General features: G+C 46.4%; 1 protein-coding gene across 8 annotated transcripts in view; it reads left to right on the top strand.

The window, feature by feature from the left end:
* Nucleotides 1-12,815, top strand: part of SLC8A3 (solute carrier family 8 member A3) — a 144,509-nt gene that overhangs the window by 116,634 nt on the left and 15,060 nt on the right. For 4 of the 8 annotated variants that reach the window (XM_019451391.2, XM_019451393.2, XM_019451394.2 and 1 more), the window contains exon 3: nucleotides 8,808-8,914. In XM_019451391.2, coding sequence (XP_019306936.1) covers nucleotides 8,808-8,914 — 107 coding nt within the window. Of the gene's footprint in view, nucleotides 1-8,807; nucleotides 8,915-11,718; nucleotides 11,823-12,815 lie in introns of those variants that run through there. The other 4 variants (XM_019451397.2, XM_019451392.2, XM_019451395.2 and 1 more) reach the window with 2 other exon arrangements.

The raw sequence follows: 12,815 nt of genomic DNA, 5'->3' as shown, positions 1-12,815 counted from the left end.
CTGACCTTTGGGAAACAGAGTGAGTGGGCCCTTTGGGGATTTTTGGTACCACTTCGCCTCTGACCATATCCTAAAGCCTAGATCTGTAATTATACAGTCATCTCAGATGTGCTTTTCCCTTTAGCCACAGGTAAGAAGCTCTTCAGGCATTGGGGAAGTGGATATTTGGGAGAGCAAGTGAATCAGTCATGAGCTACAGTTCTCAGTTATGAGCCCAGACATTCCAGAATGGACAGAATGACCACCAAATCATCAGACTTGTGGTTCTGTGCCCATGGACATGCCCAGCAGTCACGAGTTAACTAAAAGTGGAGACAAAATGTTCCTGCAGTTTTGCCCAGGGGAAGCTGTATCTTTGTGGGTTTTCTCTGATCAGCTCAGGTAGTCATAGCTATAAAGAAGCTACAAGCAGCTTGGAAGGGTCCAGAATAGATGCCAAAGAACAGAGATCATGTGCATGCTCCTCCGTGCACACCCAAACCCCCTCCCTCCCAATTTGTACCTCCCTGCCTGCCCACCCTCCCACCCACTTGACCACCCGCCCCACAAGTTGTAGTAAGTTCTTCAGCGAAATCCATCTTTGTGCCTCAGCCTGTCCTATGTGGCTGTTGGTTCCGGCATGTGTGTGGAGTAGTGAGTGAATCACACAAGAGTCTGCCAAGCAGGGCTGCTGCTTACAGTTGTGCAGGCTGTGCATTGCATAAAGACCCTTGAATGGAGGCTAAAAATCCAACCAGTTCTCTCCATGCCAAGCCCAGCATCACGTGTGGCTATGCAAGCCAGAGGAAAGCGCCCTGCCCTTGCCAGGCTGTGTATCTCCAGGGCTGTATCTTTTCTCCATTTTGTACAAAGGTGCGTAGAGCCTAGCAGTGGCCCTGCCATCAGGACAAAGTATTCTGATTACAAAATAGATACAGTAAGACAGTTTTAAGAGATCATTTGGCTCAGTTCCTGACTTTGTAAAATAAGCAAGCCTCCCATATTCCTTGTCTATTGCTGTGTAACACGTTGTCCGTAAACTGAGAGGCTTAACACAATATCCATTTAGTATCTCACAGTTCTGTAGTTCAGAAGTTCTGGTACTGTGTGGCTAAGTTCTCTGCTCAGGGTCTCACAAGGCTGAAATCAAGATGTTGGCTGAATTGGGCTCCTGTCTAGAAGCTCTGAGGAAATGCCTGCCTCCAAGTTCACTCAGGTTGTTGACAGAATCCTATTTCTTGGGGCTTTGAGCCTGAAGGTCTCATTCCTTGCTGTCATTCAGGGACGACTCTGCTGCCGAAGGCTACCTGCATTCCCGCTCATGTGACACCCTTCATCTTTAAACTGGAAACAATGTGTTGAGTCCTTCTCATGGTTCAAATCTCTGGCTTCCCCTTCTTCTTGGGCCAGAGAAAGCTCCCTGCTTTTAAGGGCCCATGTGATGGAACCAGGCCCACCTGGATAATCTCCTTATTTTAAGGTCAACAATATACCATATCATATAACATTATGGGAGTGATATTTCAACTGTGCTATATAATATACTATATCATATAACATTATGGAAGTTTGCCAGAGTTTATTCATGGGTTCCAGGGATTAGGACAGAACATCTTCAATGGAACTTTTAGAAATTTGACCTACCACAGCTTCCTCACCCACCCACATTCCTTTTAAAAGCCAAATCTCTGTTCTCAAATTTTTGAATTCTAGTTAGTTAACATACAGTGCAATATTGGTTTCAGGAGTAGAATTCAGTGGCTCATCACTTACATACAACACCCAGTGCTCATCGTAACAAGTGCCCTCCTTAGTACCCATCACCCAGCTAGCCCATCCCTCCACCCATCTCCCTCCATCTACCCTTTGTTCTCTCTCATTAAGAGTTTCCTATGATTTGTTTCCCTCTCTTTTTCCCCCTCCTATAGTTCATCTGTCTTGTTTCTTAAATTCCACGTATGAATGAAACCATATGGTATTTGTTTTTCTCTGACTTGTTTCGCTTAGCATAATACACTCTAGCTCCATCCACGTCACTGTAAATGGCAAGATTTCGTTTAAAAGCCAAATCTTCGAGTCTTTTTTCCAAAGGCTTGTTTGAATAAACCCACTCATACCTTACTTTATCAGATAGTTACCCGTTTTGAGGAGCCACTAGCATGGGTAAAATCTTTTGTAAATCAATCAGAACCACCTTTTGTCATCCTAACATCTCTTAAACATTTTAGTAGACTCTGACACTGTCAGTCATGTGCTGGAACGAAATCCTACTAGTTCATAAGAGCTTATCGTTAAATGTTTGGGAATTTTGCAAGTTGCTTATTAAAACTTAGTAGCTTGAAATTGACTACAGTGGGAGTATTTACACTATGGAAGGCGTATGCCACAAATCAGAGTTCCTATTTTTTTTTTTCTCCCCCAGACAGCTGGTTTACCAGTATACCACTGGGTATGGACCTTTACAGGTCATCTACTTGACTTTCTATAGCATGCAGGAGTCCTTTCCATGACCATTTTCATGCATGGTCACCAACCTACTTTTTAATACCACCAGGAATGGGGCAGCCACTCCCTTATAAGCCAGTTCATCATATTGATGTGATGATGCTTGGTAGAGTCGAAGCCTGCCTCCCTGCCAACGGCCTCGGTGCTTTGGAAACAGTATTTGTGACAGCCCCAGAATCATTTGGAGTGGTGTCATCTTCTGCAACAGACCTCTCTCCTATGGGTCCACACATCAGACCTCATTTAGAAGCACAGTCTTGAGACCCACACTGAGTTCAAATCCCAAGTCTGCCCCTTATTTAGCTATGGCCTTGGGCAAGTCTCTTAACTTTTCTGAGTGTCCAGGTCTTCAGCTATAAAATAGAGATAAAAATAGTATCTAATTCATTGGTTATGGTCAACATTCAATGAGATAGTACACGCAGAGAGAAGAGCACCTTACCTGGCACGTTCCTATCTTACGGGTTTGTCGTGAGGATTAATTTACTAATATAAGTAAAGTGTCTGAATAGGACAGTGCCTGGCATGAGGCGAGCACCATATAAATATTAGTAAATTAATTTGAAACTTGGTTTCTAGACCCTTCACCATACTAGTCACCCTACTCTGGGTGCACTCCAGTTTCCCCTTCAAAATGTGGTCTCAAAATGGACCTGATAACTCCAGCCTTTGGCTGAAACGCTAGCCTTTGATTCCAGCCTCCTTCTCCCTGACTGGCACTAACATTTGAGAAGCTCTCTTATTTTCCCAAAGTTTTTAATAGAATCAGAGAGACTTCTCCAAGGAGTCTTGGGCCCTAGACCGACACTAGCATGGTGGTGTACTGGTTGCTTGTTAGAAATGCAGGATCTCAGGCACACCCTGGACCTACTGAATCCGAATCTGCATTTTAACAAGATCCCAGATGATGCATAGGCACATCAAAATTTGAGAAGCACTGTTTTGGGGACCCTATGGACACCTGTTTTCAAGAGGAAATCAATCAGGGCACCCTAAACCTTTTCATGTGATGAGGAATCTTCCCCCAGACCTTGGTAAGGGTGAGGGGAATGTCAGTGTTGGGCTGTCAGGGTATGGTTGGAAATGGGAGGGGCTTTTCTGCCTCAAATCAGGGCCAGGAACCTGCCAGGGGAAGAGGAGGGGTCTGCTCTGGTGCCCAACTAGAGAGAGAAAGAAGACTTAAAATATCTCAACACAGAGATGTGAGGCTTCTGAACGCTGCCCCAGAAAAGCTGAAAGGTCCACGGTCAGCTCTGTCCCACAGCCCCGGCTCAAGGAAGCTTTCTGAGCATTAGCTGGCCTGGAGCAGCCAGGATACATTTAGAAACGATGAAAAAGGACCCTTCTCGATGCGGTGAAGAGTCATTTAGTAGAAATCAGAAGGGAAGAAGTCACCAAGTCAGAGACTATTTAGAGACTACTTCTAGCAAGGGAGGCCAAAGGGTTAGGAAGCCACCTACTCAACAACACAATGCAGATCCGCGTGTTAACCTTAATTCTCACCTGCCGCCTGAATTTAAATGGGAGACCTCTGTGGTTCCTCACTGTGGCCACAGCTCAGGGCTGGCATCCAGAGTTGATCCACCTGCTTGTAGGAAACAAACTGTTGGAGTAATAAGGTACATGTGCTAAAATCCCAGTTCTGCTGGGTACGAGCTCTGTGACTCTGGGAAAGTTACTTAACCTCTCTGAGAATTTGTTTTCTCCTCTTTAGAGCGGAAGCAATAATACCTATGTTGTTCGGCTGACGTGGGAATGAAATAAGAAAGTTCCCATGGTGTTGAGATTGTAAATGTATATATTATCTTAGATTCCTTCCTTGTATAAAGCCAAATCCACAGGGCCCTCCTCCAATACAGTATTCACCATTCAACAAAGAAATGCTGCTTCCTCTCCCTTTCACCCTAAAGGAACTCAGTGGCTAAAGAGCGCCTTTCCCTTTGCAGTACCCTGAGGACCAGAGGCCTGATTTGGAATTGGGTGTCCTCAAGGCAAAGGAATGTTCTGAGAGGCCAGCCAGGCAGCCCAGAAATGGGTTTCCTAATCCCTCTGTTGTTGGTGGGAGATTTCCCCGGGGACATCTTTTCCGAGCAGTGTAGCCCGGTCTTAGCGAGAAGTGCTACGTGCTTTGGCTCCTCCCTCAGCAGAAAGTTGGAAGGAGAAGCAGGGCGGGCAGGTCAGAGCCCTGCCCAGCCTCACCCCATGCATTCAGTCCTGGCTTGTTGTTGTAGAGCTTCTCCCATAGACAGACAAATGGAGCGGGCTAGTCAGCTGAGGGTTTAGATGGATGACATTGGGCTTCTGGTCTCTTTGTCCCTCTGGAAATCCTTAGGCGTTCTATCAGAATAGGCTTTTGTTGTTGATCCTAATGAGTTTTTGCTGCAAAGAGGCAGATGTGTTCTCAGGCGTGTTCGAAATCCACCTTTAGTCCCTCAGCAAGTCATGAGCGAGGGCCTCCTCCGTGCCGGGTGCTAGGACGGGGGCAGCAAGTGAGACAGGCTCCCTGTCACCATGGCCCTTACCTTCCAGTATGGACAGACTGGGCAAGTAAGTTAACAAACTAACCAGCTAACTTCAGGCTGTGATTAGTGCACTGGAGGAAACAAGCAGGTGGGACACGAGGGAAAGTGACCTGTGGCGGGGAGGTAGAGACGATGGGGAGGAAAGATACTGAAGAAGGTCACATGGCCGTGGAAGGCCTCTCCTAGGCCTTCCATGCTTACGTGGAGACCCAAAGGTTGAGGGTAAGGACAGACCCAGGCACAGAGAACAAGCAAGGACAATGCCCAAAGTGGGAAGGGGCTTGATTTAAGGAACAGAAGCAGGGGCACCTGGGTGGCTCAGTTGGTTAAGCATCCGACTTCAGGTCAGGTCATGATCTCACGGCTTGTGAGTTTGAGCTCTGCATCGGACTCTGTGCTGACAGCTCAGAGCCCACAGCCTGCTTTGGATTCTGTCTCTGTCTTTTTCTGCCCCTCGTCCCCCCTCAAATATAAATACACGTAGAAATTTTTTTTTAAAAATTGAAGGAACAGGAAGAAAGACCAGTGTATCTGGGTCTCACAAGCAAGGGGAGAACGTTATGAATGGAATCATTGAGGTCACCAGCAGCTGATGATCTAAGATACTATAGACCATGATAAGGACTTTGTATTTATTCCAATTACAGGGGTGTGATGGGACTCAGATTGCATTTTTTTTTTTTTTAGTTTTTTTTTTTAACGTTTTTATTTATTTTTGAGACAGGGAGAGACAGAGCATGAACAGGAGAGGGTCAGAGAGAGGGAGACACAGAATCTGAAACAGGCTCCAGGCTCTGAGCTGTCAGCACAGAGCCTGACGTGGGGCTCGAACTCACGGACCGTGAGATCATGACCTGAGCCGAAGTCGGCCGCTTAACTGACTGAGCCACCCAGGCGCCCCCAGATTGCATTTTTAATGGACAATCCTGGGTTGTTACGGGGTTAGGAATTGAGGGAAGCGGCAAAGGCAGGGATCTCTCTTAGGAGGCTATTACCAAGTTCAAGGGAGAGGCAATGTTGTTTTGCTCTAGGTCTTGGTAGCAGAGGGAAAGATGGTGGCAGATGTATTAGGGTTGAGGTGGGGTCGAGAGGGAAGGGTGAGGAAAAGGAAGGGATCAGGGGTGATCCCAGGTTTGGATAGACGATGTTGCTGTTGACTGAAATGAGGAAGAACATGCCTGAAAGAGAACTCAAGACCTGGCTGGTGATTCTCACTCAGTTTAAATGTTCTTGTGGCTTCATTTGGGTTGGGCAGAACCGAGAGCTTACTTGGTTTTCTAGAGCTGGAAGGGATTTCTCATGCTTCCAGGCAAGGTAACGCCTTAACTCCAAACAGATGTGATGCCTTCCCCGTGACTGATCTCAGTGAGGGCGTCTCACACCCCGTCTCCTCCCCTCACTACACCCTCCAGCCAGTGGCCCCAGCCAGCTACCCTCACTTCCTTATGCCACCACTAATGTCTGTCCTCATTGCCCTGTCTTCCACTGAGTTGTCGATGGCATCTCTTATTCTATTTTATCCGTTCACTAAAAATCACAAGCGCAGTGTCTTATGACGTGTGGTCTGTCCAGCCCAGAGCTTGTTGCTGACAAGGCCACAATTTGAAAAATGTGAGTCAGTATCTGTACTCTCACCCTTGACATTACAAGCCCCTCTAAGAGCTCATTTGGGGTCGATCATCCTGTATTAGCCAGTCCTTTCTTGACCTGACTTCTCTTTGCAACCTGTTCCATGTCTTGGGTCACCAGTTCTATGTATTGATTTCCCCTTATTTTCTGCCTTAATGATTGGAGATATAATACTTTCAGACATCAAATTGGGGTCATATTACTTTTAAGGAATAATAGTTGCTATTTAGTAAACACTTACTAAGGATCATGCACCCCACCAAGCACTTCACATGCGTTATCGGGGTGGGAGGGAGGGGAAAGTGGGTGATGGGCATGGAGGAGGCCACCTGTTGGGATGAGCACTGGGTGCTGTATGGAAACCAGTTTGACAATAAATTTCATATTAAAAAAAAAAAGAACGCTCTGAAGTAGATACTCGTACTCTGCTTTACGTATGAGACTTGAAGAGCCTTAGCAAGTTGTCCAAGGTCACCCGGCTAGTGAGAATTGGAGGCTGGATTTGATCTCAGGTCCTCGTCTCTAATACCAGTGCCGCTGCTCTCAAGGAAGAAAGGCCAAAGAGGCCTCTCAGAGCTTGAACGTTCATGCTTTCTGTGGTGGCTAGCCAGGATTGTATGGGATAGGGATGGGTGTGGGTTTGGAGTCTTTGATTTTGAAACAGTGGGCTGGCGGGGGGCAGGATGTATTAGTAACTGCTATTAATTCACTTCAGGAACGACAGACCTACATTTGTTTCTGTAGGATCCACAATGTGGACAGAGGAAGCTCTGTAGACATCCAGCACTCTTAACAGTGACTCAGGAAAGCTTGGGAGAGCAGAGAGGTTGTCCCAAGTCAGAGTATAAAGATATTCCTACTTTATATGAAAATAAAGGCAGGTGCTGAAGGCCTCAGCCTCCTCAACAAAGGGCAGGCCTCGGGCCCCCCAAGTCTGAGAGAGCGCATGCCCAGGGGCTCCTGTGTGCATCCCTTCATCCCGCTGCTGAGGGGAGACTCAGCTGCATGCGCGCCCCTCCACCAGTGTCCCATACCCTCTGCGAAAGGCCTCAAGTGGAGTCTGGTCCTGAAATGTCCCCATTATTAAGCAAAGGTTGGGAGAGGCCCAGGTCCATCTTTGTTTTTAAAGCTTTTAGTAATAGAAAAAGAAAGAAAGAAAGAAAGAAAGAAAGAAAGAAAGAAAGAAAGAAAGAAAGAAAGAAAAGAAAGAAAAAGAAAGAAAGAGAAAGAGAGAAACAGGGAAGGAAGGAAGGAAGGAAGGAAGGAAGGAAGGAAGGGGGAGGGAGAGAAAAGAAAAGAGAAAAATGCAAATCAGGACTACTAAAATTGCTTTATATTTTTCAATGTTTAAATTAATGAAACATCTTTTAACATAAAAACAATATAATTGTGTTAGTCACAAAATCACTGTAGGATTTATAAGGCAGCCGTGATTCGGATCGTCCTAGAGTTAATGTGATCCAGTCAGCGCACCCCTGGGACTGCAGGGTTCATTTGCAGGTAGCCTTGTAGTTTCTGCACCCAGTTATGAATTACCGGAATGCGTGACTTGAGCCACATGGCCCTCCTGGCTTCCCCGTGGTAGTCACTGCCACAGAGAAAGGGAAAAGTCCTTCTATTTCCAGGCAAGACTCCCACAGGCCAACGTGCCCCCCCATCCGTGTCCTTTCTATAACATGAGCCTTTCAGAGAAACACCTGCTCATTTCAAAAGTCAAAAACTTAAAAAAAAAAATTCTCTCTTGTCCTCAAAGCAAGAGGGCTAAGGAAACAAACACTACAGAGGACCTAAGTGCTTGAGCTGTGATATATCTTTAATTCAGTGCTCTGACGACTGCCCTGGGATGCTGTAAGCATTATTTAGCCTGTTTGTGTATCAGTTACGTTATTTGTCCAGGGTTACGTGGCGTATCTCAGATTAGAACCCCAAACTTTTGACTTTCCAGTCTTCGAGTCTGACCATGCCACGAAACCACACAAAGCCTAAGAGGAGCCCAGTGAGCCTGGAAGGGGGTCTGGGGCAGCCCCTCTCCTCTGTGCCCTCGTGGTGTTGGGGACACACTTTGACCTTTCTGGATCTTTTCACTGTTTTCATTCTCTTCCTGTTCCTTCTCCCAGCTGGCTGGCCCCCCACTGTGCTCCTTGCTTATGATACTTATTTTTCCATCCACAGCAAAACAATTCACATCAAGGTAATTGATGATGAGGCGTATGAGAAAAACAAGAATTACTTCATTGAGATGATGGGCCCCCGCATGGTGGATATGAGTTTTCAGAAAGGTGTAGTACCCTGTCCTCCACACTAACGTTAACATTCTTCTCTTCCCTCCTCTTCTGGTTCTTCCTGTCTCCAATCCATTTGTCTTCTCTTCCCCTTTCTTCTACCTCTCTGGTTCACGTTCCTTTGTTTTCTTTCTTGTTCTCTCTTTTCCTTTCTTTCCACCTCTCCCTCTCCTCTCTCTGATCCTAGCTCTGTCCTAACACCTGCCAGCCTGTCACATGGTATCCATAAGAAGGATGTTCAAGAGTCGGTGGTAGTTTTTGTGGGACGGGGAAATGGATATGGGGGAAAACAGAGAGTGGGGAGAGAGAGAGAGAAAGTCAGCCAGAGCCCAGAGTATTATATGTGCGGCTCTCTGCTTCTCCCGGATGGCTTTATATACGGGAAAGAAAAAGACCATATAGCACAGCACCAGCAGGAGGGCAGCACTTGAGAAACTGGCGCAGATGCTCAGCACAGATGTCCATGGGCAGACATTGAGAATCAATGTATTTGGACTTGGGTTCTATTTGTGGTTCATCCCATTCCCCAAAGCAGCCTTTAGGAGCCATCCTTTTCACCATAGTCCTGTTGTCGAGGTGTGTTTCTCTCTCTGACCTTGATTGAGCTGAAAGTACAGGTTTGAGCTCCAGGTCTAGGTCGCAGGCCTACCTGTTGGACTCTGTTTTCCCTGAAAAGAGCATCCAGGTAGACAGGTGGCAGACGAGCTAGAATAGTGGGAGAGGGGATTCTGACTTGAGTGGAAGCTTTCCCAAAAGATCACAGGATTTCTCAGAGTAGATGGAGCCTTTGACTTCAATGTAAATGACCACACACATATCCCGGACTTCCAATGGGCAGGTCAGAACATCCTCTTCTGGACAGACCATCTATGTAGAGGGGAGCGGCCAGTATTTGGGGAAGCATTCCTTCCCTGGCAGGGCCATCAATCATGTCCCTCAAGGCCATGCCCTTGGTCATAGAGCACCCCATTTCCAACCCATGGCAGAGTCCCTGCAGGGGAAAAACTGCCAGGCTCCTATTTCGTAGACAGCCCGAGGTTCCCATATCTAGGGCCTAGAGAGAGGTTCCTAGAAAATTCTTTTTTTTTTTTTTTTTAATTTTTTTTAACGTTTATTTATTTTTGAGACAGAGAGAGACAGAGCATGAACGGGGGAGGGTCAGAGAGAGAGAGGGAGACACAGAATCTGAAACAGGCTCCAGGCTCTGAGCTGTCAGCACAGAGCCCGACGCGGGGCTCGAACTCACGGACCGCGAGATCATGACCTGAGCTGAAGTCGGCCGCTCAACCGACTGAGCCACCCAGGCGCCCCTAGAAAATTCTTCTTGTTAGTCATTTAGCTTTGTCTTTTGTCTACTCAGCAAGGTATGTAAAGGTGTCCCAAAATAGTACCAAAAAGGGTGACTGAAAATGTACTTGTGAAACACGCACACACAAAACACAAACACACACCAAATCTTGTGTTCAACAAACCATCTCAGGTCAGTCTACCACTTTATAGATGGCAAAGCTGAGCACGTCTTCAGAATGGAAGGGGAACATCAGAGGCTCTGATTAGACATCTTAGGTTATTGTTTGTTAGCACCTCTTTGCCCTTTAGAGAGCATTTAGGTCCCAGGCCAAAAACAAAGCAAGCAGAAGAGAAAAATCATGGCTCACTACTGAGGCCTGCCAACCCCACTGTGGTTCCATGAAGGACCAACATGGGAAAGAAAAATCATGGCTCACTACTGAGACCCGCCAACCCCACTGTGGTTCCATGAAGGACCAAGATGGGGATGATCCAGGCCCCATAGCAACTTCTCCCACGACAGCAGGGCTGAACCAGCGTCATGCCAGTCTTCGGAGGGGAGTGATTTTCCAGGAAACTTTGCTTCCCTGAATGATTTGTTTTTAAAAGACAACATGCTTTGTTGAGATAACCCAGAAATGAATCGGAACCTCCATCACCTTTTCCCCCAGAGCCCAGATAATCAGCATTTAAGGAAGCCAGCCTTGGGACATATCACCCTATGTGATAGAAGTATAAAGGTGATTTAGAATTTGATGACTTCTATCATTTTCTTTACATTTTCCCAGGAGTGCATCAGCCATAAATATTAAAGCAGTCCTATATCATATTGTAGTTAATACATACTTATTTTAGTTCCCACCACTGAAGCCCTGAGGTAAAGAATGACAAAGATAATAGAATTCTGCCTTCCTTTCTCTCTCTCGCTGTCTCTCTCTCTCGTTTCCCTTCCTCATAAATACTTTAAAATTTTCTTTATGAGGCTCACATAAGAAGTGAGTATAGACACAAGGAAGGAAAACGAGACCCCAGCTAGGCACTGTTGACACATTTCCTGTTGTAGAAGAATCATTTCCAATGGGCCGGTAATTTACCTGCTTCCCAAAGAAATGCCAGTTACCATGTGACACCCAATGGAATGCGCTGCCTGACTCACCTCCTACTAACTATTAGCAGGATCTAAACTGACTCCTTCCCACCATCACCCCCTTTGTCCTTCCCCTTTCCCTCCTGTCCCCCCGGAACCCTTCCTTTGCCCACTTTTCCTTGTCCCCTGGCTCCCTTTCCTTCACACCCAGAAGGACAACTACGACCAAGGAGACAAGAAAAGCTGAGACCATTTTTTTTATATGAGAAATATACAATCCACCATAGTCCCGTCAAATGCCACCATGGCGGGACTGGGCTGCATGTACCAGGAGTGATGGGGAATGATTTTAAAGGCTGTGCTCCAAATGACAAACCAACCTACCGACCCAGTCGACACACTCTCTCTCTTGTTGTCCCTACAGGAAAACCATAAGGGTTAAAATAGTAGATGAGGAGGAATACGAAAGGCAAGAGAATTTCTTCATTGTCCTTGGTGAACCGAAATGGATGGAACGTGGAATATCAGGTGTGAGATTCTTTAAAAAACAAAACAAAATAAAACGACAACAACAAAAAGAAAGATAAAAAAAATTTAACTGAAAAGCAACAGCAGCAAAAAGCAACTCTATTTTTCACCCCCCATTTTCTTCCCTTTTCCTTTTTCCTCTTTTTGACCAATGGACTTTTTTATTCTTTTCCCTCCTGTATTCTCGCTCTCACCCTGTTTCGGTGTCATCTCTGCCTTCTTAGCCTTAGCTGATTACCAAGTCCTCCTTTCCCACCTTCTGGACAGCGCTGCAGCCTGAACTCCTCATTACCCTACTGAGTTACTTCCTTCCGCCTTGTGCTCCAATGATCTGATCACCACTGTCCCCTGCACTCTCCCCCACAGCCCCCACACATACATGTAACCTGTAAATGTGGAAACTCCTTGGGGGGTGGGGAGGAGAAGAAAAAGAAAGGAATGTGATGCCATGCATGTCTGTGCCCCTTCCCTGCCTTCTTCCCCTCCCACCCCTTACCCTCGAGCCTGGATTGAATGGGGAAGGGTCTGGGCTGGGGGCCGGGGCCCATGTTGCAATGATGCTTTGACAGTTTTCTGCTGCATTCCCCAACCTTCCTTGAGTGCTTGGCAGGTTATTCACTTGCAGAGGGGTTCATAGGCCCCTCTGCCCTTCATGGAGGTAAGTGTTTTATCTGACTATTTCACAGTTGGGGAGACCATGGTATGAAAGGGTATACCAATTGTCAGAGCCCACAGCTTCTGAGACCTCTCTGAGAGACAGCTGGCTTCTGAGGTGGTCATACAATCTGGAGTCCTGAAATATTCTTCCTCCACTTGATATCCATCCCGTCTCATTCCACCTCTATTCCTAGCCCAAGGTAGAGAACTTTATTTAGACTACTTGAGGACAGTGCAATCCCTAAAGCAGAAAATTGAGAGTCTGCAAAAAGAAGGAAGTAATTCCAGGTATGGGAATCTCCCCAGCCAGAGGGCCTCAGAAAAGGAATGACATTG

Source organism: Panthera pardus, unplaced genomic scaffold, assembly GCF_024362965.1.
Source record: "Panthera pardus isolate Hobbes unplaced genomic scaffold, ASM2436296v1 HiC_scaffold_24, whole genome shotgun sequence".
In the NCBI taxonomy this organism is placed as follows: domain Eukaryota; kingdom Metazoa; phylum Chordata; class Mammalia; order Carnivora; family Felidae; genus Panthera; species Panthera pardus.
This window is presented reverse-complemented; position numbering and strand designations above follow the sequence as displayed.